The sequence below is a fragment of the Oncorhynchus mykiss genome, chromosome 18, assembly GCF_057628025.1.
Source record: "Oncorhynchus mykiss isolate SJ-2025 chromosome 18, ASM5762802v1, whole genome shotgun sequence".
Lineage (NCBI taxonomy): Eukaryota > Metazoa > Chordata > Actinopteri > Salmoniformes > Salmonidae > Oncorhynchus > Oncorhynchus mykiss.
The window spans coordinates 18,615,001-18,639,000 of record NC_143039.1 but is presented as its reverse complement, the minus strand read 5'-3'; the positions used below and the strand labels follow the sequence as shown (position 1 = coordinate 18,639,000).

The 24,000-nt window shown below is 45.0% G+C and overlaps 2 protein-coding genes across 33 annotated transcripts in view; both read right to left on the bottom strand.

Annotated features, from left to right (window-relative positions):
• Positions 1 to 10,452, bottom strand: part of LOC110514120 (protein unc-80 homolog) — a 110,001-nt gene extending 99,549 nt beyond the window's left edge. The window contains exons 1-7 of the mRNA XM_090207548.1: positions 10,046 to 10,452; positions 9,340 to 9,388; positions 8,641 to 8,797; positions 6,206 to 6,558; positions 5,935 to 6,058; positions 5,461 to 5,525; positions 4,904 to 5,049 (exon numbers count right to left, since the gene is read on the bottom strand). Of these exons, the coding sequence (XP_090063674.1) occupies positions 4,904 to 5,049; positions 5,461 to 5,525; positions 5,935 to 6,058; positions 6,206 to 6,558; positions 8,641 to 8,797; positions 9,340 to 9,388; positions 10,046 to 10,137 (986 nt within the window). The 5' untranslated portion in view covers positions 10,138 to 10,452. The remainder of the gene's footprint in view (positions 1 to 4,903; positions 5,050 to 5,460; positions 5,526 to 5,934; positions 6,059 to 6,205; positions 6,559 to 8,640; positions 8,798 to 9,339; positions 9,389 to 10,045) is intronic.
• An 871-nt stretch (positions 10,453 to 11,323) lies between these two features.
• LOC118941092 (microtubule-associated protein 2-like) overlaps positions 11,324 to 24,000 on the bottom strand; it is a 113,778-nt gene continuing 101,101 nt past the window's right edge. For 23 of the 32 annotated variants that reach the window (XM_090207545.1, XM_090207529.1, XM_090207531.1 and 20 more), the window contains 4 exons: positions 17,530 to 17,622; positions 16,035 to 16,116; positions 15,190 to 15,302; positions 11,324 to 14,677 (listed from right to left, as the gene is read on the bottom strand). In XM_090207545.1, the coding sequence (XP_090063671.1) occupies positions 14,462 to 14,677; positions 15,190 to 15,302; positions 16,035 to 16,116; positions 17,530 to 17,622 (504 nt within the window). In that variant the 3' untranslated portion in view covers positions 11,324 to 14,461. The remainder of the gene's footprint in view (positions 14,678 to 15,189; positions 15,303 to 16,034; positions 16,117 to 17,529; positions 17,623 to 24,000) is intronic. The other 9 variants (XM_090207542.1, XM_090207543.1, XM_090207526.1 and 6 more) reach the window with 1 other exon arrangement.

Genomic DNA, 24,000 nt, shown 5'->3' with positions numbered 1-24,000 from the left:
TATGGCATTTTGGGCAAATACAAGATGGGCTGGTCGATTCTTAGCCCAGGGGGCCTCAAGAAAAAAAAATGGGCCGATATGGGGGCCTCAAGGAAAAACATTGTCCGGTGTGTTAGAAATGACAGGGCCGATTTCTGGTCCCAGTCCGCCTCTGATGGAACCTATGATTGAATGTGTTGCATTACTGAATTCAAACAGTATAGAGATCCTATTAAATTACTAGAGGGGTGATGTCATAAACCCTAAAAGTTTCAGAATGGGGTGAAAATGGCAGCCATATTGGACAGGGAGAAATCCCACCCAGTCTAATGTGAATGAATGGCAGCCATATTGGACAGGGATAAATCCCACCCAGTCTAATGTGAATGAATGGCAGCCATATTGGACAGGGAGAAATCCCACCCAGTCTAATGTGAATGAATGGCAGCCATATTGGACAGGGAGAAATCCAACCCAGTCTAATGTGAATGAATGGCAGCCATATTGGACAGGGAGAAATCCCACCCAGTCTAATGTGAATGAATGGCAGCCATATTGGACAGGGAGAAATCCAACCCAGTCTAATGTGAATGAATGGCAGCCATATTGGACAGGGAGAAATCCCACCCAGTCTAATGTGAATGAATGGCAGCCATATTGGACAGGGAGAAATCCAACCCAGTCTAATGTGAATGAATGGCAGCCATATTGGACAGGGAGAAATCCAACCCAGTCTAATGTGAATGAATGGCAGTAGAGACATAATCCTGATTTTACTGATGAAGGAGAATAAAAGTGAAATAGGCATGTGATATATCAGAAATTGCGTAACAGAATTATTGTCAACCTAAAATATTGTTATAGAATTACAGTTTATACAGGTTTTATACAAAGTTTATGTATATATATATAGCCTCTAAAATATATGTAAACAGACCATAAATGTCAAAATGTTTCCTTTCCTGGAAAGCTGAGAGTGCTGTTATATGATACAATATCAGAATATGTTGTAGTTACAACTTGTCTGAGTCCTATCATCAACTGATTTCAGACAGTGTATGGCTGTGACTGCATTGTTTGAATGGCTATGGCTAACTTACAGTCAGGTCAAACATTGCAGTCAGAATAACAGAAAAGTAGCTGCATTTGCATTTGTTTAAGCTGTTTTCTACTTAAATGTATTTAGATACCTTCATAAGAATGAGCTAATGATGCACGACTTCTTCCGGCAGAGAACATGTGCTCTCTTGTCAGGACACTGTTGTTCAGGGAAGCTAGCCAACAACACAGCTTACACATTCACTTCAAACTGAAGTTGGAAAGAGACACTGTTGTTCAGGGAAGTTAGCCAACAACACAGCGAACACATTCACTTCAAACTGAAGTTGGAAAGAGACACTGTTGTTCAGGGAAGCTAGCCAACAACACAGCTTACACATTCACTTCAAACTGAAGTTGGAAAGAGACACTGTTGTTCAGGGAAGCTAGCCAACAACACAGCTTACACATTCACTTCAAACAGAAGTTGGAAAGACTGCAAACTAGCTGCATTTAGATTAATTTGACATTTATTTGTATATATATCCATAAATATTATGCCAGCAGATTCATGATTTCGACTAGTTGAGAAACGCTGCCTGCCTGTCTTGTCTCATCCCTACTCCCGACCCCTACACGTTCATTACTGTGAGACAGCTGGAGATGTCAGAGAGACAGACCGCAGGTTTTATACAAATCTCCGCTATTGAAAACCAATTGCTAGTCTATGCTTTTTACAGTGGAGATCATGTTTATACATTGTCTGGCTGGGCTAATGAGACAGTGGATTGCTCGGTCAGATGGAACAGAGTAAATAGGCATTTTAACGTCATAGATTTAGCTGGTGGTAACTTGCGGAATAGACACCGGCTTGAATGCTCTTTTAACCAATCAGCTTCCAGGATTAGACCAACCTGTTGTATAAACTCTTACATTCAACACTCACAGTTTTACCCTAAAATGAATTCATCATTAACTGGATGCATGCCAAATCATTTAAATCCAAATCGTTATTCTTCCCCCTAAGCGGGCACAGGTTGGGCACTGGGTCTGAGGGTCAGGTTGGGAAGTGGGTCTGAGGGTCAGGTTGGGCACTGGGTCTGAGGGTCAGGTTGGGCACTGGGTCTGAGGGTCAGGTTGGGCACTGGGTCTGAGGGTCAGGTTGGGCACTGGGTCTGAGGGTCAGGTTGGGCATTGGGTCTGAGGGTCAGCTTGGGCAGTGGGTCTGAGGGTCAGGTTGGGCACTGGGTCTGAGGGTCAGGTTGGGCATTGGGTCTGAGGGTCAGCTTGGGCAGTGGGTCTGAGGGTCAAATTGGGCAGTGGGTCTGAGGGTCAGGTTGGGCAGTGGGTCTGAGGGTCAGCTTGGGCAGTGGGTCTGAGGGTTGAATTGGGCAGTGGGTCTGAGGGTCAAATTGGGCAGTGGGTCTGAGGGTCAGCTTGGGCAGTGGGTCTGAGGGTCAAATTGGGCAATGTCTATCCATTATTATGCCTGATGCTCTGGGCCAATGTACAGAGTTGGAGACTGGAAGGGCCAGCATTAGACACACACACACACACACACACTGACAGTGCCAGCATCAGACATGCACACACACACTGGCAGTGCCAGCATTAGACATGCACCATGTTAGTTTAGCATCATTACCCTGGGTAAAGTGTCTCATTGGTAAGAGCAGGCAGACAGGGAGAGACAGATCTGTTTCAGTCTCTGTCTATATCTGGTGTCTGCCTGGGAGGCTGAGAGGAACAAGTTGTAACTCATTATACTGATCATAATACACAAGGGATGGAGTGGAACCTCTGAATGAGCGCTCGTGTGTGTGTGTGTGTGTGTGTGTGTGTGTGTGTGTGTGTGTGTGTGTGTGTGTGTGTGTGTGTGTGTGTGTGTGTGTGTGTGTGTGTGTGTGTGTGTGTGTGTGTGTGTGTGCTGTGAGCTACTGAGCCATACTAAGCTATGATGAACAGGTGAAGCTGCAGGCTACATTATATAACATTAATCTAGATGAATGCAGCCAGTTTGTTCTTTCTAGACTGCTATAAGGTCAACATGTACTAGTCCTGTATAATAGTAACGTTACAGTCAGTCAGGCTACTATACTGGACAGCAATGCCTTCACCTTCATACAACATCATATGCATGCGACATGACAGTTCCATTAAAGGGGCAATCTGGGATTCAAACAACGAATACAGTGGCAAGAAAAAGTATGTGAACCCTTCGGAATCATTTTCTGCAGAAATTGGTCATAAAATCAGATCTGATCTTCATCTAAGTCACAACAACAGACAAACACAGTCTGCTTAAACTAATAACACACAAATTATGGTCTTTTTCTTGTCTATATTGAATACATAATTTAAACATTCACAGTGTAGGTTGGAAAAAGTATGTGAACCCCTAGGAGTAATGACTTCTCCAAAAGCTAATTGGAGTCAGGAGTCAACTAACCTGGAGTCCAATCAATGAGACGAGATTGGAGATGTTGGTTAGACCTGCCCTGCCCCATAAAAAACTCTCACAAAATTTGAGTTTGCAATTCACAAGAAGCATTGCCTGATGTGAACCATGCCTTGAACAAAATAGATCTCAGAAGACCCAAAATTAAGAATTGTTGACTTGCATAAAGCTGGAAAGGGTTACAAAAGTATCTCTAAAAGCCTTGATGTTCATCAGTTCACAGTAAGACAAATTGTCTATAAATGGAGAAAGTTCAGCACTGTTGCTACTCTCCCTAGGAGTGGCCGTCGTGCAAAGACGACTGCAAGAGTACAGTGCAGAATGCCTCATGAGGTTAAGAAGAATCCTAGAGTGTCAGCTAAAGACAAAGAAATCTCTGGAACATTCTAACATCTCTGTTGACGAGTCTACGAAACATAAAACACTAAACAAGAATGATGTTCATGGGAGGACGGATGAAGACACTGCTGTTCAAAAAAAACATTGCTGCACATCTGAAGTTTGCAAAATAGCATCTGGATGTTCCACAGCGCTACTGGCAAAATATTCTGTGGACAGATGAAACTAAAGTTGAGTTGTTGGAAGGAACACACAACACTATGTGTGGAGAAAAAAAGGCACCACACACCAACATTAAAACCTCATCCCAACTGTAAAGTATGGTGGAGGGAGCATCATGGTTTGGAGCTGCTTTTCTGCCTCAGGGCCTGGACAACTTGCTATCATCAAGTTTATCAAGACATTTTGCAGGAGAATGTAAGGCTATCTGTCTGTCAATTGAAGCTCAACAGAAGTTGGGTGACGCAACAGGACAACGAACCAAAACACAGAAGTAAATCAACAACAGAATGGCTTCAACAGAAGAAAATACTCCTTCTGTAGAGGCCCAGTCAGAGTCCTGACCTCAACCCGATTGAGATGCTGTGGCATGACCTCAAGAGAGCGGTTCACACCAGACATCCCAAGAATATTGCTGAACTGAACCAGTTTTATACAGAGGATCGGACCAAACTTCTTCCTGACCGTTGTGCAGGTCTGATCCTCAACTACAGAACATTTTTGGTTGAGGTTATTGCTGCCAGAGTAGGGTCAAGCAGTTATTAAAACCAAGGGTTCACATACTTTTCCCACCCTGTACTGTGAATGTTTCCACGGTGTGTTCAATAAGACATGGAAACGTATATTTTGTTTGTGTGTTATTAGTTTAAGCAGACTGTGTTTGTCTATTGTTGTGACTTAGATGAAGATCAGATCAAATTTTATGACCAGTTTATGTAGAGGTTCAGGTAATTCCAAAGGGTTCACATTCATTTCTTGCCACTGTATCTGTACCAATCCCTTTAATGTCTCCTTACTGTTCACATTTTCCATGTATCATATGTCGTGTGTGTGTGTTTTATATGAACTGCACAGTTCATAACGGCTTACTTCTTCTTGGCGATCCCTTTGTCGAGTGGAGCCTGTCGCGTTGACGGCCCACCTCTTTCCACTGAGTTGCCGCGGCGACAGCTCTGCTCTCCAGCCCCGGGGGAGGATGAATCTGATTGGGCCGTTTCACAGACCACCTGGAAACCCTGCAGACAGAGCAAATAAGAGTCTGTCAGTCAAGAGGTTTCTAGTCTCTTCTAATCAGATGCTACGCACACGCACAGATCATACCAGCAAGGGTAATTTTTTAAAACCTTTATTTAACTAGGCAAGTCATTTAAGAATAAATGATTATTTACAATGACGGCCTACCCCGGCCAAACCCGGACAACGCTGAGCCAATTGTGCGCCGTCCTATGGGACTCCCAATCATGGCTGGATGTGATACAGCCTGGATTTAAACCAGAGACTGTAGTGACACCTCTTGCACTGAGATGCAGTGCCTTAGACCTCTGCGCCACTTGGGAGTGATAACAATATTAGCAGAGGCCCTGGGGGGGAGAGGGGGCTGGAGGAGGGGTACAGCTGTCTCACTGCTGCCGAAGACGAACACTCACCATGGGGCCTTGGTTTCTGGACCCACAGGGGCTACACTGGTTGTTCACCGGGGAGTTCCTCTTGGCTGTTGACAAAACAGGTGGTAGTTTACAGAATATAATCTAACAGAATATAATCTAACAGAATATAATCTAATAGAATATAATCTAACATAATAGAATCTAATAGAATAGAATCTAATAGAATAGAATAGAATGCACTCTTAGTAAAAAGGATTCCAAAAGGGTTCTTTGGCTGTCCCCATAAGAGGTCCTTTTGAAGAACCCTTTTCGGTTCCAGGAACCCTCTATGGACAGGGCAGAAGATCCCTTTTAGGGTCTAGACTCTGTAGAATAGACTAAAATATCACTTTTGTTACTATGGTATTTGGTTTGGATATTACTAATGTCTCATGTAAAACAGCAGAGTAGAACTCATATGATTCCATAGAGTCTGTACTACACGCTTTCTTTGGTGTCCTCTGGGTGTCTCACCTGTCACAATGTTCCTCACAGGCTTGATGAGGGCAGAGAAGGCGGGGACGTCAGGTTGCCGGTGCTCCCACATTGGCTGCCATATGATGAGACCACTGGCCAATCGGAAAGTCAGATCAGACTCCTAGACAACACAGCGAAAAAGTTTACAGACACACACACACACACAGACACACACCAAAGCATTCCCAGAGCCATGAAACACAACCGCAGCATCTATCCACACATATCAATAGGGGGTAGTCCAGCAGGAAGGATGAATCAGAGGTACCTTGATGCGGTGAATGAGGGGAGCAAAGAGGAAGACAAACAGCTCCACAGTGGCCATGCTCTTGTGGAAGAGCTTGGTGCGGGCGTGCTCATCCTCCTCCAGGGACCCGCTACAGCGTGGCGCTCCTGACCCAGAACCGGTCCCTGATCCTGGGCCACCTTGGCCACCTCTGGCTGGCGGGGAACCCTGGTTCCCAATCCCCATTGGCTGGAGGAAGGCTGAGCTGCTGCTGCCTCCCGACCATCCGTGGCCCAGGCTGGGCTCCTGGTTGCACTCCTGGGCCGCCTCCAGTAGCATCCAGTGAAGGGTATGGAGCAGCTTGGTCTCCGCCACGCCCAGCTTGTCCTGGTGACCTGTGGTTAGAGGGGGGTTAGGGGTGAGGGGTCAGAGCAGGGGTGTCAAACATATGGCCTGTTCAATGCGGCCCAGTGGTGGTTTGATCACAGAGGCCCTAAACCCAGAGGCCCAACATTGCAATACCTCTGGGAATGCTTTGTGGAGCACAGAATCCGCTTAATTACTTAATAAAACCAAATCGAAACCGTGTAGAAATTATAATGGTCCGACATTTACAGTCTCTTCACTCTGTCCAGCTTGATAACAGTCATCTATAGTCTCTTCACTCTGTCCAGCTTGATAACAGTCATTTACAGTCTCTTCACTCTGTCCAGCTTGATAACAGTCATTTATAGTCTCTACACTCTGTCCAGCTTGATAACAGTCATTTACAGTCTCTTCACTCTGTCCAGCTTGATAACAGTCATTTATAGTCTCTACACTCTGTCCAGCTTGATAACAGTCATTTATAGTCTCTTCACTCTGTCCAGCTTGATAACAGTCATTTACAGTCTCTACACTCTGTCCAGCTTGATAACAGTCATTTACAGTCTCTTCACTCTGTCCAGCTTGATAACAGTCATCTATTGTCTCTTCACTCTGTCCAGCTTGATAACAGTCATCTATTGTCTCTTCACTCTGTCCAGCTTGATAACAGTCATCTATTGTCTCTTCACTCTGTCCAGCTTGATAACAGTCATCTATAGTCTCTTCACTCTGTCCAGCTTGATAACAGTCATTTACAGTCTCTTCACTCTGTCCAGCTTGATAACAGTCATCTATAGTCTCTTCACTCTGTCCAGCTTGATAACAGTCATTTACAGTCTCTTCACTCTGTCCAGCTTGATAACATTCATCTATTGTCTCTTCACTCTGTCCAGCTTGATAACAGTCATCTATAGTCTCTTCACTCTGTCCAGCTTGATAACAGTCATCTATAGTCTCTTCACTCTGTCCAGCTTGATAACAGTCATTTACAGTCTCTTCACTCTGTCCAGCTTGATAACAGTCATCTATTGTCTCTTCACTCTGTCCAGCTTGATAACAGTCATTTATAGTCTCTTCACTCTGTCCAGCTTGATAACAGTCATTTACAGTCTCTTCACTCTGTCCAGCTTGATAACAGTCATTTATAGTCTCTTCACTCTGTCCAGATTGATAACAGTCATTTATAGTCTCTTCACTCTGTCCAGCTTGATAACAGTCATTTATAGTCTCTTCACTATGTCCAGCTTGATAACAGTCATTTATAGTCTCTTCCCTCTGTCCAGCTTGATAACAGTCATTTACAGTCTCTTCACTCTGTCCAGCTTGATAACAGTCATTTATAGTCTCTTCACTCTGTCCAGCTTGATAACAGTCATTTATAGTCTCTTCACTCTGTCCAGCTTGATAACAGTCATTTATAGTCTCTTCCCTCTGTCCAGCTTGATAACAGTCATTTATAGTCTCTTCACTCTGTCCAGCTTGATAACAGTTATCGATACGAAAGCTAGACAGTTAGGGAGCATCGAAATTTCAAAAAGTAATGGATAGAGGACAAATTTTGGGAGGCAAAATAAGTTTGGCACCCCTGGATCAGAGATTAGTGTTTGATTGGTGTGATGGGATACATGGGTGTGTGTGGTGGGAGGGGGGGGTGTATTACTGTATTCATGTCTGTGTGTGTATGTCTGAGTGTGTGAATTACTGTATTCATGTCTGTATTACTGTATGCATGTCTGTGTGTGAATTACTGTATGCATGTCTGCGTGTGTGAATTACTGTATTTGTGTCTGTATTACTGTATGCGTGTCTGTATTACTGTATGCGTGTCTGTATTACTGTATTCCTGTCTGTATTACTGTATGTTAGTCTGTATTACTGTATGCGTGTCTATATTACTGTATGCGTGTCTGTATTCCTGTCTGTATTACTGTATTCCTGTCTGTATTACTGTATGCGTGTCTGTATTACTGTATTCCTGTTTGTATTACTGTATGCGTGTCTGTATTACTGTATGCGTGTCTGTATTACTGTATGTGTGTCTGTATTACTGTATCCGTGTCTGTGTGCGTGCCTGTGCATGCATGTGTGTGTCTGCGTCCATGTGTGTTTACCCAGCTTGTTCCTGTTAGAGAGCAGGATGGCGGTGCAGTGGAGCACGTGGGGCAGGGCGGCCTGGACCAGCTCCCAGCGAGAGATGCTCTGGATGGCCTCCGACAGCACCGGGGAGAGACCGTGGAGCTTGTTTTCCACCAGCACCCGCTCAAAGGACTAGGAGAGAGACACAGTGGCCCGTATTCATTAAATGTCTCAGAGTAGGAGTGCTGATCTGGGATCAGGTCCCCCTGTCCATGTAATCCTATTTGTTATTATGTAAAAGGTAAACCTGATCCTAGATCAGCACTCATACTTGGAGATGCTTCATGAACATGGGCCAGTGACGTCTCTGAGCCAGAAACTGAAGGGCCATTGAGTGCCAGTGGATGTGGCCCATATGTGTCCTCAAGCAAAGTAATATGGCTTGGGGAAAGCAGCAAGCCTGAGTTATTGCCCAATTTACTATATGGTCATACACTCAAAGACGTGTTATTACAATGTATAGATTAATTATAAAGACGAGTTTGAACTAGCTACAATTCATAGTAATAACAGTTTAAACACAAGGACAAGGTACAGAATATAACAGATCAAACTCCAATCTGCTAAATGCAACTGGAAAATGCTCCCCTAATTCGCCGGTGCGGTGAGGCCGCGGGAGAAGCAGAGCGATGATTCATTCTAATCATAACTATTCCATTAAGAAAATGGCTTACCACACAAGATGCCTCATATTGTTTCCCCAACTTCGGCCTCAGAAACGCGCTGCAATCATGAAAACATTGGAGCGTGTTTAATTTTCATTACATCATTGATTAAAAATAATATCATTAGCTACATAGGGTAAATTGAATAGGCTGTGACGCAAATGTTGGAGCTAGATGCCAAAACGTCTTCGTGCAAGCGGCCAGTGGTATCATCCAAATGATAAAATATGATCGCTTATACCGCTCATAGCCTAGCCCTACCTCTAGAAATAACAGTGAACATACTGTATACATGTCAGATGGCTTCAGCCGTAGGTTACAGCGGATGCATGATAAGGCAATCACCTTCACCTTATCCCAACCATGTCTACAGGTGTGACATCTTAGCCTGCCCCCCCTCCTCCTCCTCTAGACGAGAACTAGCTGTTTTTCTCAGGGTTTTTTCTTTTCATTTTGTTGTATGTATGGATGTATTGAATAGGCTACAATAGCCTAACCAAATGAACTGACGCATTGCCTGATATGACAACCCTGTCAACGGGTGTATAATGAGTAAAATGATTGACACTCACATAAAAAACCTTCTATACAGATGTAACACACATTTTAATTTACAACCTAAGGGAGCGAGTTAGCTTGGTTGACATATAATCTCACCCCCGTATATTCTGAGCAGCGGCAAACACCTGTTATCAATGACTGTCACGACACTAACCTGGTCTGCCTCCACAAGAAGGTCTGGATCGGGAACGGTATACCCTTGCCGCACTCCGTGTCGGTCTCATCCAGGCTTTTCCGCTTCACCATCTTGTCGATTTGTCGCGGTCCAGACGTAGCTGGGTCCGGTCGTCCCAGGTGATGTGATGCCTCACGACATGATTCCGTTCGGCTTGTGTAAAATGGCTGCAAATGTCGGCGGTGGTAGAGGTAACAGAGCGAGATCTATATGGTTTCAGCACCTCCTTCGGAGCAGCGGCAGCGGGGAACGGCAGAGTGATCTATCACACAGCGGCGCGGGGGGGGGCTGTTAAAACGCAGTACGTCTACTAGGAAGTAAGAACAGATGCCTGCCTTCCTTACCAACATAAGTATGACCGGGTCGGCTACTGGGAACAGTAGGCTAAACGACGAGAAAAAAAACACCGATATAAAAGCAGAATCGGTTTACACACAACATGCGGCACATTCAGGCCGGAGTATTTCTCCACACATATTTAATCTATCCCCATATGAATAACATATGAATAACAACAGGTTGTTTAATTACCTTGAAATAAAACCCCTGTCTTGATTACATTAACATTTCATGATATGACACGTCACTAAAGGGGAATAAAATAACCCACAAATACCTTCTAGTGATATTCACACAATTACGATTATTGGTCGGCTGTACAGCTATTAAACGTGTTATCTAAAAAAAAAACATGACAGTGATCTGTTCTGATGGGCACAACCTTTTGGCCCAACAACATCTGTTGTTCAGATGGGCCCAAATACATCCGTTGCATGCAGTTAGCCTTCCCAAATTACATCACCTAAAATGACTCCATGAATTACCCTTCACATAATCTCTTCCCTGTCGCTCTCTCGCTTCCTCGCTCTCTCTCTGTCATTCTCTCTGTCACACCCTGGCCATGGAGAGGCTTTTATTCTCTATTTTGGTTAGGCCAGGGTGTGACTAGGGTGAGCATTCTAGTTTCTTTATTTCTATGTTTCTATGTTTTCTAATGTGGGTAGTTATCTTTGTTGGTGGCACTATAGCCAAAGTCGTTTCTTTGTTTCTTGTTTTGTTGGCGACATTGACATAAATAAAGGAAAATGTACGCTCACCACGCTGCACCTTGGTCGGTCAATTCCACGATGACGCCCGTGACACTCAGTAGCATGCAATCTAGCGCTCACAGTCCCAATAACGTAATGCAGACACATTTATGACATTTTAAAAACAGCTCATCATATTTGGGAAGACCCAGAAAATGTTTCAAACGAATGTATTTAGTTCATTTTATTATTTTATTCCTGTTGTTATTATGTTGGAGTGTTTTGTCAACAGCATTGTTTCAAACATTGTAAAGTGTGCACATCTACATGGTCTCTTTAAATAGACTTAAAACAGGCAAAGTGTTGTGGGAGGGGGAGGAAGAGGGAAGAAGGGGTTTGAGAAAAACACTGAAAGGGTAACCAACATCTGGAAATTGGGGGTGGGAGGGAGGGAATCACAAATGGTGACAGATAAAAGTAAGCTAGAACATTTTGATCAAACACGTACAAGTTGAGAATGACTTCCTTTTCCTTCCACTACGTCCCTTCATTACTCTAACCTTCTTTCCTCAGGAAGTCCCGTCCGTACGATCCGACTGGGACATTTTCACAGTGTACAACCATAGCTGCTATTTTTCATGGAATGTTTATTTAAATATAAAGCTTCAGACACGTTCTGCGTAGTTACACAAGCGACTGCAGGCCCTTAGCTCATTCAAGGTCCATGTTCTTGCTACTCTAAACGTAAGAGAAAGGCTTATTGGAAGCAAACGTATTAGTCTAAGGCTGGTACAAAGCGGTTATAGACTGTGTTCACTGACTAGACACAGTATAGTCCCTAGCTACAGTGTTCACTCTCTAGATCTTTAATGTCTATAACTCGGTGCTATTAGGTCACTCACTGGCTTTTGTCACGTCAGCATAACAGCGACTGTTTGGTGAAAATCACAGAGCTACTGTATGTAAAATGAATGCTCACATCACTGAAGCAGAAAAGCAGCCTGATGGCTCGTGGAAGAGGTCTATTGGAAAGCGAGGGTTTTATAGCATTGTAACTTGACATGACAGCATGTGCCAATCTAGTTCAGCCACCGTGACATCAACACTACCATTTGCACTATTAATGAGATAAAACAAACTCAACAAAACCACATTTTGTCCAATAATTCAGCAAATTACATCATGAAGTCATATAGTCACATGACTAAAACAAAATCAATTCTAATAGTAAACATCCCATTGTCTGCCAATGAATTGAAACAAGCTTGTCTGAACAGCTATTTCTTACCGTTACAGTTGTAACATGTTGCATTGTATTGAATTGTGTTGTGTTGTAGATTAATTGTTGTTCACAAACGTAACAGCCTCCTGTCTACGAGACACATACAGGACCTGGGATACTGGATCAGATACACTGCATGATCAAAAGTATGTGGACAGCTGCTCATCAAACATCTCATTCCAAAATCATGGGCATTAACCTCTTTTTTTAAATGTTCACATAAAATGACATACCCAAATCTAGATTTGGTCCCCCCTTTGCCGCTATAACAGCCATCCACTCTTCTGAGAAGGCTTTCCACTAGATGTTGGTACATTGCTGCGAGGACTTTCTTCCATTCAGCCACGAGCATTAGTGAGGCTGGGCACTGATGTTGGGTGATTAGGCCTGGTTCGCAGTTGGCGTTCCAATTCATCCCAAAGGTGTTCGATGGGGTTGAAGTCAGGGCTCTGTGCAAACCAGTCAAGTTCTTCCACACCGATCTCAACAAACTATTTCTGTATGGACCTGGCTTTGTGCACAGGGGCATTGTCATGCTGAAACGGGAAAGGGACTTCCCCAAACTGTTGCCACAAAGTTGGACACAGAATCGTCAAGAATGTCATTGTATGCTGTAGTGTTATGATTTCCCTTCACTGAACCTAAGGGGCCTAGCCCGAACCATGAAAAACAGTCCCAGACCATTATTCCTCCTCCACCAAACTTTACAGCTGGCACTATGCATTGGGGAAGGTAGCATTCTCCTGGCATCTGCCAAACCCAGATACTCCCGTTGGACTGCCAGATGGTGAAGCATGATTCATCACTCCAGAGAACGTATTTCCACTGCTCCAGAGTCCAATGGCAGCGAGCATTACACCACTCCAGCAGACTCTTGGCATTGTGCATGGTGATCGTAGGCTTGTGTGCGGTTGCTCGGCCATGGAAACCCATTTCATGAAGCCCCCGACGAACAGTTCTTGTGCTGATGTTGCTCCTTGAGAAAGTTTGGAACTCAGTAGTGAGTGTTGCAACCGAGGACAGACAGATGTTTACACACTACGCTCTTCAACACTTGGTGGTCCCGTTCTGTGCGCTTGTGTGGTCTACCACTTCGCAGCTGAGACGTTGTTGCTCCTAGACGTTTCCACTTTACAATAACAGCGCTTACAATTGCCCGGGGCAGCTCTGGCAAGGCAGAAATGTGAAAAACTGACTTGTTGGAAAGGTGGCATCCTATGATGGTGCCATGTTATAAGCCACTAAGCTCTTCAGTAAGGCAATTCTACTGCCAATGTTTGTCTATGGAGATTGCATGGCTGTGTGCTAAATTTTATACACCTGTCAGCAACGGGTGTGGCTGAAATAGCCGAATCCACTAACTTGAAGGGGTGTCCACATACTTTTGTATATATAGTGTATGTTGGGAATGAAACCAGGCTGGACCGCTTAATATCCTAGGCCAAATGGAATGTCTTTGAGATCATTGCCACACAATAAGAATCACTGTAAAGTCTTTGATAACCGATAATACCCTATCAACACTATCCCTGTACCTGTTTCAATGCCTAGCTAGCACACTGGTCATCTACAGTAATGTCCCAAAGAAAGTTCAACATGTAATGAAAAGAAGCCAAAAGAACAACACAACACACCCTAGCAGAGTCGAGCACATCCCTTAGAACAGAAAGAAGAAGAACAAACATCCTAGAGTCAGTCATTAAAATCCCCCTGGTGGTGGTAGTTTAAATAGCATGTTTTCCTATGGAGGAGCGAGAGGGGGAGTGGAATGATGGAAGATGGACTCTGATACTCTGAGTCATCTGGTTTCTTATCTTGGGGGACAACGGCGAAGGGTTGTTGCAGTGGAGGGCCGACGGAGAAATGTTGAAGGGGGGATGTTAAGACCAGGTCCAAGGGATCCAGGAGGTCCGAGGGGCGATGGAGGACCAGGAACCAGGGGGAGATGGAGGACCAGGAACCAGGGAGAGATGGAGGACCAGGTACCAGGGGGAGATGGAGGACCAGGAACCAGGCGGAGATGGAGGACCAGGAACCAGGGGGCGATGGAGGACCGGGAACCAGGGGGCGATGGAGGCAGGATGCTCATAAGCCTTGCTTGGCCAGGGCCATGGTGACGTCCTGGGCCAGTGTGGACAGCTGGGGGCAGTCCAGGAGGTTGAGGCTACCCGTGGAAGACACGTTGCTGAGACGGTGGGGGGATGTACCCCCGGTGCCACCTGGGGACAGGGTGATAACGTCTGCCCCGTGGTCCACGCGAGCCTTGGCCGTGTCACGGAACGTCAGCTTGTGGCTCTCGATCTGAGAAAGAGACAGAGAGAGAGGGGGGGTTAACCATGGCCCATGTTGGAATCAAACCCACAACCCTGCTGTTGCCAGCACCATGCTCTAAACTACTAAGCCATCTATGTAAACCTAGGTCGTGTCCATTAGGGCACGCAAGTGAACATGTTGGAATCAAACCCACAACCCTGCTGTTGCCAGCACCATGCTCTAAACTACTAAGCCATCTATGTAAACCTAGGTCGTGTCCATTAGGGCACGCAACTGAACATGTTGGAATCAAACCCACAACCCTGCTGTTGCCAGCACCATGCTCTAAACTACTAAGCCATCTATGTAAACCTACTGTAGGTCGTGTCCATTAGGGCATGCAACTGAACATGTTTTAAAACGTTTCGCAATCGAAAACGAAATTGAGGGTTCCTTATTGGAAAAGTCCAGGTAGTCCCTCCCTGTTTCAGTCCGTTTTCTTCTGTTTGGTGCCTAATGAACATGACCCTGTACTGTCCTTTTACTGTAGACTGTCTCACCATGATTTGTCCTCCCCCGGGGGTGTGACTGGCGTTGGCCAGTGAGCCCACTTTGGCCTCGGCCTTGTCCTTGAAGTCCAGCTTCACACTCTCAATGCGCACGTTACCACCCCCTGTAGGAGATGTAGAGAGGAAGGAGAGAGAAGAGGAGGAGAGAGGAGAGGAAGAGAACATGGGAGAGGAGAAGAAGAGAAGAGAAGGAAGCGAGGAGAATAGAGGAGGAGAGAGGAGAAGAAGAGAGGAGAGAGGAGAAGAGAGAGGAGAAGAAGAGAATAAGAGAGGAGAGAGGTGAAGAGAGAGGAGAAGAAGAGAAGAAGAGAGGAGAGAGGAGAGGAGTAGAAGAGATGAGAGAGGAGAAGAGAGAGGAGAAGAAGAGAAGAAGAGAGAAGAGAGGAGAAGAGAGAGGAGAAGAAGAGAAGAAGAGAGGAGAGGAGAAGAGAGAGGAGAAGAAGAGAAGAAGAGAGGAGAGAGGTGAAGAGAGAGGAGAAGAAGAGAAGAAGAGAGGAGAGAGGAGAGGGGTAGAAGAGAGGAGAGAGGAGAAGAGAGAGGAGAAGAAGAGAAGAAGAGAGGAGAAGTAAAGGATATGAATGAATCAATACTCATATAAACAGAAGCAATAGTTGAACTATGTAACTACACAGGACAAAATGCCTGTAGGATTAATATTCCATTGCTAATTAAACTACAGTTAGTGACTTGTCTGAGGTAAAGCATAAACATGTAATATATGAAAGTGTAACTAGAAATGTATTGTTCTTATGCCCTGTTCATCCAAAAGATTGGAATACTCTCTCTATTAAATAATCACTCAATATTAATGAATCAACTAAAAAAGTGCTGATTACCTGGTCGGTGACGGATGTTGGACATTGATCCACATTTGGAGGTGATGTGGCTCAGGTCTATCTTCTTGGTGGTAATGTGGACCTGCGAGAGGCGCATTCAGACACTGTCTTATACTGCACTGAGGGAAGGGACTGCCACATTTTAGATCTGAAGGGCTGTAGGACAATACCTTGAAATGATGCGGAATTTACCATAATTATTCTAATTATCTTCACTGAAAAATCATTAATAAAAATGCATACATTTAAGGAAGAACAGAAAGTAGCACTCAACAGGTTAATGACATCATCAATCTGTGAAACAAACTGCCTGAAGAATAGCGATCACTACAAAACCACTGTAAACCACCTCACTCAATAGAGACAGTTGGTAGACATCACACAAGACATCACTGACATCACACAATATGACACTGACATCACACAATATGACACTGACATCACACAATACGACACTGACATCACACAAGACATCACTGACATCACACAATATGACACTGACATCACACAAGACGACACTGACATCACACAAGACGACACTGACATCACACAAGACTACACTGACATCACACAATATGACACTGACATCACACAAGACGACACTGACATCACACAAGACGACACTGACATCACACAATACGACACTGACATCACACAAGACACCACTGACATCACACAAGACGACACTGACATCACACAAAACGACACTGACATCACCCAAGACAACACTGACATCACACAATCAACTGAAACCAGTCAATCTACCACAATAAACCAATCAATATAGAACATCAAAGCAGACACTAACACAACAACAAGCACTAAACACATTGGCCGTGTTCCAGACAATCTGCAAAGCAGTCAGAACCATATTTCACTACGCCTGGGTAGATGTCAGCTTTGCAGACCTTCTGGAATGTGGCTATTGATTACATCACAGAGAACACCCGTCCTAAGTGACAAGTCAGAGAACAGGTGTTTTAATGGATCTTCAGTGTTTATTTTGATTCAGTCCATGATGCTAGATGAACAATAGGTGGGTGGGCCAGGTGTCCTTTGAGTGACGTCTCTGTCTGGTGTGACAGGATACATACAGTTGAAACTCTATGGTAAATGACTATGTTAAAAGACTATTTAAAGGACTGTGTTAAAATACTATTTTAGGATTGTTTTTGATGACCCTGTATGCACAGCCAGGGTACTGTACTGAAAACCACTACGAGGTTAGGTAGCTGTGCTTTGTGCCAAGACTAAACTGAAAACTGAGTAAGGAATATGATTAAAAATCCAAATCGCCATGTCTTCATTAATCAAGACGCAAAGCAAAACAATAGAAAACACTGTCACAGTGATACCACGATTCACTATCCTCCATGCCTGTTGGTTAGTGAGTGAGAGGTTGGTTAGAGCAGGGTGTGTAGACACACTGTGTTGGTTAGTGAGTGAGAGGTTGGATAGAGCAGGGTGTGTAGACACACTGTGTTGAGACACTCACGTTTCCCCCGGTGGGTGCGTACTGGATTTTGTCCAGGGAGCCACACTTAGATTGGACATGGCTAAAGTCCAGTTTAACACTTGGAATGAAGACCTGAGGACGACAGCATCCATACTCTGTAACACTCAGACATTCATTCCTCTGTTTATTACAATTAGTTCATTCTGTGGTTTATTCACTAGCTCGCAAGCCCATTCAGTCAGTTATTCATTCACCCATTCATTCATCCATCCATCCATATATACATACATTAATTAATTAATTAATCCATCGATTCATTAATTCATTAATTCGTTCATTAACCCATCAATTAATTAATTAATTCATTCATTAACCCACCCAACCATTAATTAAACCATTCATCCCATCAATTCATTCCTTCATTCATTCTCCAATGGCATAGTTGGAGGACATAGTAGGAAGAGATAGTTGGAGGACATAGTTGGAGGAGATAGTTGGAGGAGATAGTTGTAGGACATAATTGGAGGACATAGTAGGAGGAGATAGTTGGAGGACATTGTAGGAGGAGATAGTAGGAGGAGATAGTTGGAGGACATAGTAGGAGGACATAGTTGGAGGACATAGTTGGAGGACATAGTAGCAGGACATAGTTGGAGGACATAGTAGGAGGACATCCTTGGAGGACATAGTAGCAGGACATAGTTGGAGGAGATAGTAGCAGGACATAGTTGGAGGACATAGTAGCAGGACATAGTAGCAGGACATAGTAGGAGGACATAGTTGGAGGACATAGTTGGAGGAGATAGTAGCAGGACATAGTTGGAGGAGATAGATATAATATAATAGGAACATGGGACATCAAAACGTTGTCGTTTTGACATCATCCTGCTACTCTGCTACTATTCTGTACCCTGTTTTGAAGAGAATTACCATGGTACATGAAGCACACACTTAATACAGACTAACAGATGTTCCTGTTCTTCCAAGATGGCGTAGCAGTAGGACGTGTTGTCGTGTTCCTTGTATATATCGTTTGTTTTCGTTTCGTTTTCGTTTTTTTCTTCACATATCTTTAAAACTTTTTGCTGAACCTCAACTTCTTCTAAATACTCTCCTGCAACCCGCCTCACCCAACGTAGCTTTTTTCCTAAAGTATTTATATTTACTTCGGATCTGGAACCCCTCAACTGAAGCTAGCCAACTAACTACCAGCTTCAGCAAAACATTGCTAGCGGTCTTCAGCTAACCGGTCAGCTAACCGGTCATCAGCTAACCTTTAGCTCGGAAAGCTCTCGCCAGTTCGAACAACGCGACTCTAACCAGAGCATAACGGACCTATCTTTTATTTTATTTTTCACCCCCGGATTCCCATCGCAAACGGAACATTTTGAGCTCCTGGGCTACAATATCCAGACCCACGACCGGTCCATTGATGTCACCGCATGAAGAGGAATAAACAGACTCCCCCCATCGCGACGTCCCCAAAGGCTAACTCTCTAGCCCTTGCTATCTCCTTGCTTGCAAATTCGGCCTGCTAACTGCTAGCTTGTTTAGCCCGGTCCGCTAACTGCTACCGTGTTTAGCACCGTCTACTAACTGTTAGCTTGTTAGCACAGGCCTGCTAACCATCTGAATCGCCGCGTCCCAAACACTCACTGAACCCATATTTACTTTCTATCCCTTTTCGATTTTTAATTTGTTTATACCTTCCGGTAACCTGCCTCACCCAATGTGATACGGAACCGCTATTATCTTTACATTTTTAGAACACACTCAAGAACCTTCAGAAGCTAACCAGCTAACTGGCTACAAGCTATTTAGTCATTGTTAGTTTTCTAACCTGGATAACACTCGCCAGTCCAGCTTCCCTGCCCCATCCACCGCTGCCCCTTGGACACTGATCACTTGGCTACATAGCTGATGCAGGCTGGACTGTCCATTAATTCACGGTAATCCATTCTGCTTGTTTATGTTTTATCTGTCGGCCCCAGCCGCACTTAGGCTCTGTGTGTAGTTAATCCGACCCTCTCTGCCTAATCTATCGCCATTCTACCTGCTGTTGTTGTGCTAGCTGATTAGCTGTTGTTGTCTCACCTACTGTTTTAGCTAGCTCTCCCAATTCAACACCTGTGATTACTGTATGCCTTGCTATATGTCTCTCTCAAATGTCAATATGCCTTGTATACTGTTGTGCAGGTTAGTTATCATTGTTTTAGTTTACAATGGAGCCCCTAGTTCCACTCTTTATACCCCTGATACCTCCTTTGTCCCACCCCCCACACATGCGGTGACCTCACCCATTACAACCAGCATGTCCAGAGATACAACCTCTCTCATCATCACCCAGTGCCTGGGCTTACCTCCGCTGTACCCGCACCCCACCATACCCCTGTTTGCGCATTATGCCCTGAATATATTCTACCATGCCCAGAAACCTGCTCCTCTTATTCTCTGTCCCCAACGCCCTAGGCGACCAGTTTTGATAGCCTTCAGCCGCACCCTCATACTACTCCTTCTCTGTTCCGCGGGTGATGTGGAGGTAAACCCAGGCCCTGCATGTCCCCAGGCACCCTCATTTGTTGACTTCTGTGATCGAAAAAGCCTTGGTTTCATGCATGTCAACATCAGAAGCCTCCTCCCTAAGTGTGTCTTACTCACTGCTCTAGCACACTCTGCTAACCCTGATGTCCTTGCCGTGTCTGAATCCTGGCTCAGGAAGGCCACCAAAAATTCTGAGATTTCCATACCCAACTATAACATCTTCCGTCAAGATAGAACTGCCAAAGGGGGAGGAGTTGCAGTCTACTGCAGAGATAGCCTGCAAAGTAATGTCATACTCTCCAGGTCCATACCCAAACAGTTTGAACTACTAATTTTGAAAATTACTCTCTCCAGAAATAAGTCTCTCACTGTTGCCGCCTGCTACCGACCCCCCTCAGCTCCCAGCTGTGCCCTGGACACCATTTGTGAATTGATCGCCCCCCATCTAGCTTCAGAGTTTGTTCTGTTAGGTGACCTAAACTGGGATATGCTTAACACCCCGGCAGTCCTACAATCTAAGCTAGATGCCCTCAATCTCACTCAAATCATCAAGGAACCCACCAGGTACAACCCTAACTCTGTAAACAAGGGCACCCTCATTGACGTCATCCTGACCAACTGGCCCTCCAAATACACCTCCGCTGTCTACAACCAGGATCTCAGCGATCACTGCCTCATTGCCTGTATCCGCTACGGAGCCGCAGTCAAACGACCACCCCTCATCACTGTCAAACGCTCCCTAAAACACTTCTGTGAGCAGGCCTTTCTAATCGACCTGGCCCGGGTATCCTGGAAGGACATTGACCTCATCCCGTCAGTTGAGGATGCCTGGTCTTTCTTTAAAAGTAACTTCCTCACCATTTTAGATAAGCATGCTCCGTTCAAAAAATGCAGAACTAAGAACAGATATAGCCCCTGGTTCACTCCAGACCTGACTGCCCTCGACCAGCACAAAAACATCCTGTGGCGGACTGCGCTAACATCGAATAGTCCCCGCGATATGCAACTGTTCAGGGAAGTCAGGAACCAATACACACAGTCAGTCAGGAAAGCTAAAGCCAACTTCTTCAGGCAGAAGTTTGCATCCTGTAGCTCCAACTCCAAAAAGTTCTGGGACACTGTGAAGTCCATGGAGAACAAGAGCACCTCCTCCCAGCTGCCCACTGCACTGAGACTAGGTAACATGGTCACCACCGATAAATCCATGATTATCGAAAACTTCAACAAGCATTTCTCAACGGCTGGCCATGCCTTCCGCCTGGCTACTCCAACCTCGGACAACAGCTCCCCCCCCCCCGCAGCTACTCGCCCAAGCCTCTCCAGGTTCTCCTTTACCCAAATCCAGATAGCAGATGTCCTGAAAGAGCTGCAAAACCTGGACCCGTACAAATCAGCTGGGCTGGACAATCTGGACCCTCTATTCCTGAAACTATCCGCCGCCATTGTCGCAACCCCTATTACCAGCCTGTTCAACCTCTCTTTCATATCGTCTGAGATCCCCAAGGATTGGAAAGCTGCCGCAGTCATCCCCCTCTTCAAAGGGGGCGACACCCTGGACCCAAACTGTTACAGACCTATATCCATCCTGCCCTGCCTATCTAAGGTCTTCGAAAGCCAAGTCAACAAACAGGTCACTGACCATCTTGAATCCCACCGTACCTTCTCCGCTGTGCAATCTGGTTTCCGAGCCGGTCACGGGTGTACCTCAGCCACGCTCAAGGTACTAAACGATATCATAACCGCCATCGATAAAAGACAGTACTGTGCAGCCGTCTTCATAGACCTTGCCAAGGCTTTCGACTCTGTCAATCACCGTATTCTTATCGGCAGACTCAGTAGCCTCGGTTTTTCGGATGACTGCCTTGCCTGGTTTACCAATTACTTTGCAGACAGAGTTCAGTGTGTCAAATCGGAGGGCATGCTGTCCGGTCCTCTGGCAGTCTCTATGGGGGTGCCACAGGGTTCAATTCTCGGGCCGACTCTTTTCTCTGTATATATCAATGATGTTTCTCATGCTGCGGGCGATTCCCTGATCCACCTCTACGCAGACGACACCATTCTATATACTTCCGGCCCGTCCTTGGACACTGTGCTATCTAACCTTCAAACGAGCTTCAATGCCATACAGCACTCCTTCCGTGGCCTCCAACTGCTCTTAAACGCTAGTAAAACCAAATGCATGCTTTTCAACCGTTCGCTGCCTGCACCCGCACGCCTGACCAGCATCACCACCCTGGATGGTTCCGACCTTGAATATGTGGACATCTATAAGTACCTAGGTGTCTGGCTAGACTCTAAACTCTCCTTCCAGACCCATATCAAACATCTCCAATCGAAAATCAAATCAAGAGTCGGCTTTCTATTCCGCAACAAAGCCTCCTTCACTCACGCCGCCAAACTTACCCTAGTAAAACTGACTATCCTACCGATCCTCGACTTCGGCGACGTCATCTACAAAATTGCTTCCAACACTCTACTCAGCAAACTGGATGCAGTTTATCACAGTGCCATCCGTTTTGTCACTAAAGCACCTTATACCACCCACCACTGCGACTTGTATGCTCTAGTCGGCTGGCCCTCGCTACATATTCGTCGCCAGACCCACTGGCTCCAGGTCATCTACAAGTCCATGCTAGGTAAAGCTCCGCCTTATCTCAGTTCACTGGTTACGATGGCAACACCCATCCGTAGCACGCGCTCCAGCAGGTGTATCTCACTGATCATCCCTAAAGCCAACACCTCATTTGGCCGCCTTTCGTTCCAGTTCTCTGCTGCCTGTGACTGGAACGAATTGCAAAAATCGCTGAAGTTGGAGACTTTTATCTCCCTCACCAACTTCAAACATCTGCTATCCGAGCAGCTAACCGATCGCTGCAGCTGTACATAGTCTATTGGTAAATAGCCCACCCATTTTCACCTACCTCATCCCCATACTGTTTTTATTTATTTATTTTTATTTTTCTGCTCTTTTGCACACCAATCTCTACCTGTACATAACCATCTGATCATTTATCACTCCAGTGTTAATCTGCATAATTGTAATTATTTGCCTACCTTCTCATGCCTTTTGCACACAATGTATATATAGACTCCCCTTTTTTCTACTGTGTTATTGACTTGTTAATTGTTTACTCCATGTGTAACTCTGTGTTGTCTGTTCACACTGCTATGCCTTATCTTGGCCAGGTCGCAGTTGCAAATGAGAACTTGTTCTCAACTAGCTTACCTGGTTAAATAAAGGTGAAAAAAAATTAAAAAATAAAAAGATCAATTAGAGAAATACACAGTACCAATGAAACCAGAGGTAAGACAATGGACCGGGGACCACCTGAGAGAAAGGGTTGAGAAAACCCAGATAAAAGAGAGGAAAATCAAGGCAGGAATGATTATCCTTGGATCCACACTGAAACAAGTCCACCTTCTGGTTTAAAATCTCAATCTAAAAACCAACAAAAAACTGTATATGCCTCTTTATAAGATGTGTGAAAAGCTCAATGTGTAATTTTTGATTTATTTGTATCGATTTTATTGTCATTTAACAGACGCTCTTTTCCAGAGCGACTTACATGAGCAAAAAAGGTTAAATGCCTTGCTCAAGAGCACATAGACCAATGTTTTACCTAGTTGGCTCTAGGGATACGAACCAGCAACCTTTCAGTTACTGGCCCAACGCTCTTAACCGCTAGGCTATCTGCCACCCGGTACTCTTAACCGCTAGGCTATCTGCCACCCGGTACTCTTAACCGCTAGGCTATCTGCCGCCCGGTACTCTTAACCGCTAGGCTATCTGCCACCCGGTACTCTTAACCGCTAGGCTATCTGCCGCCCGGTACTCTTAACCGCTAGGCTATCTGCCGCCCGGTACTCTTAACCGCTAGGCTATCTGCCGCCCGGTACTCTTAACCGCTAGGCTATCTGCCGCCCGGTACTCTTAACCGCTAGGCTATCTGCCGCCCGGTACTCTTAACC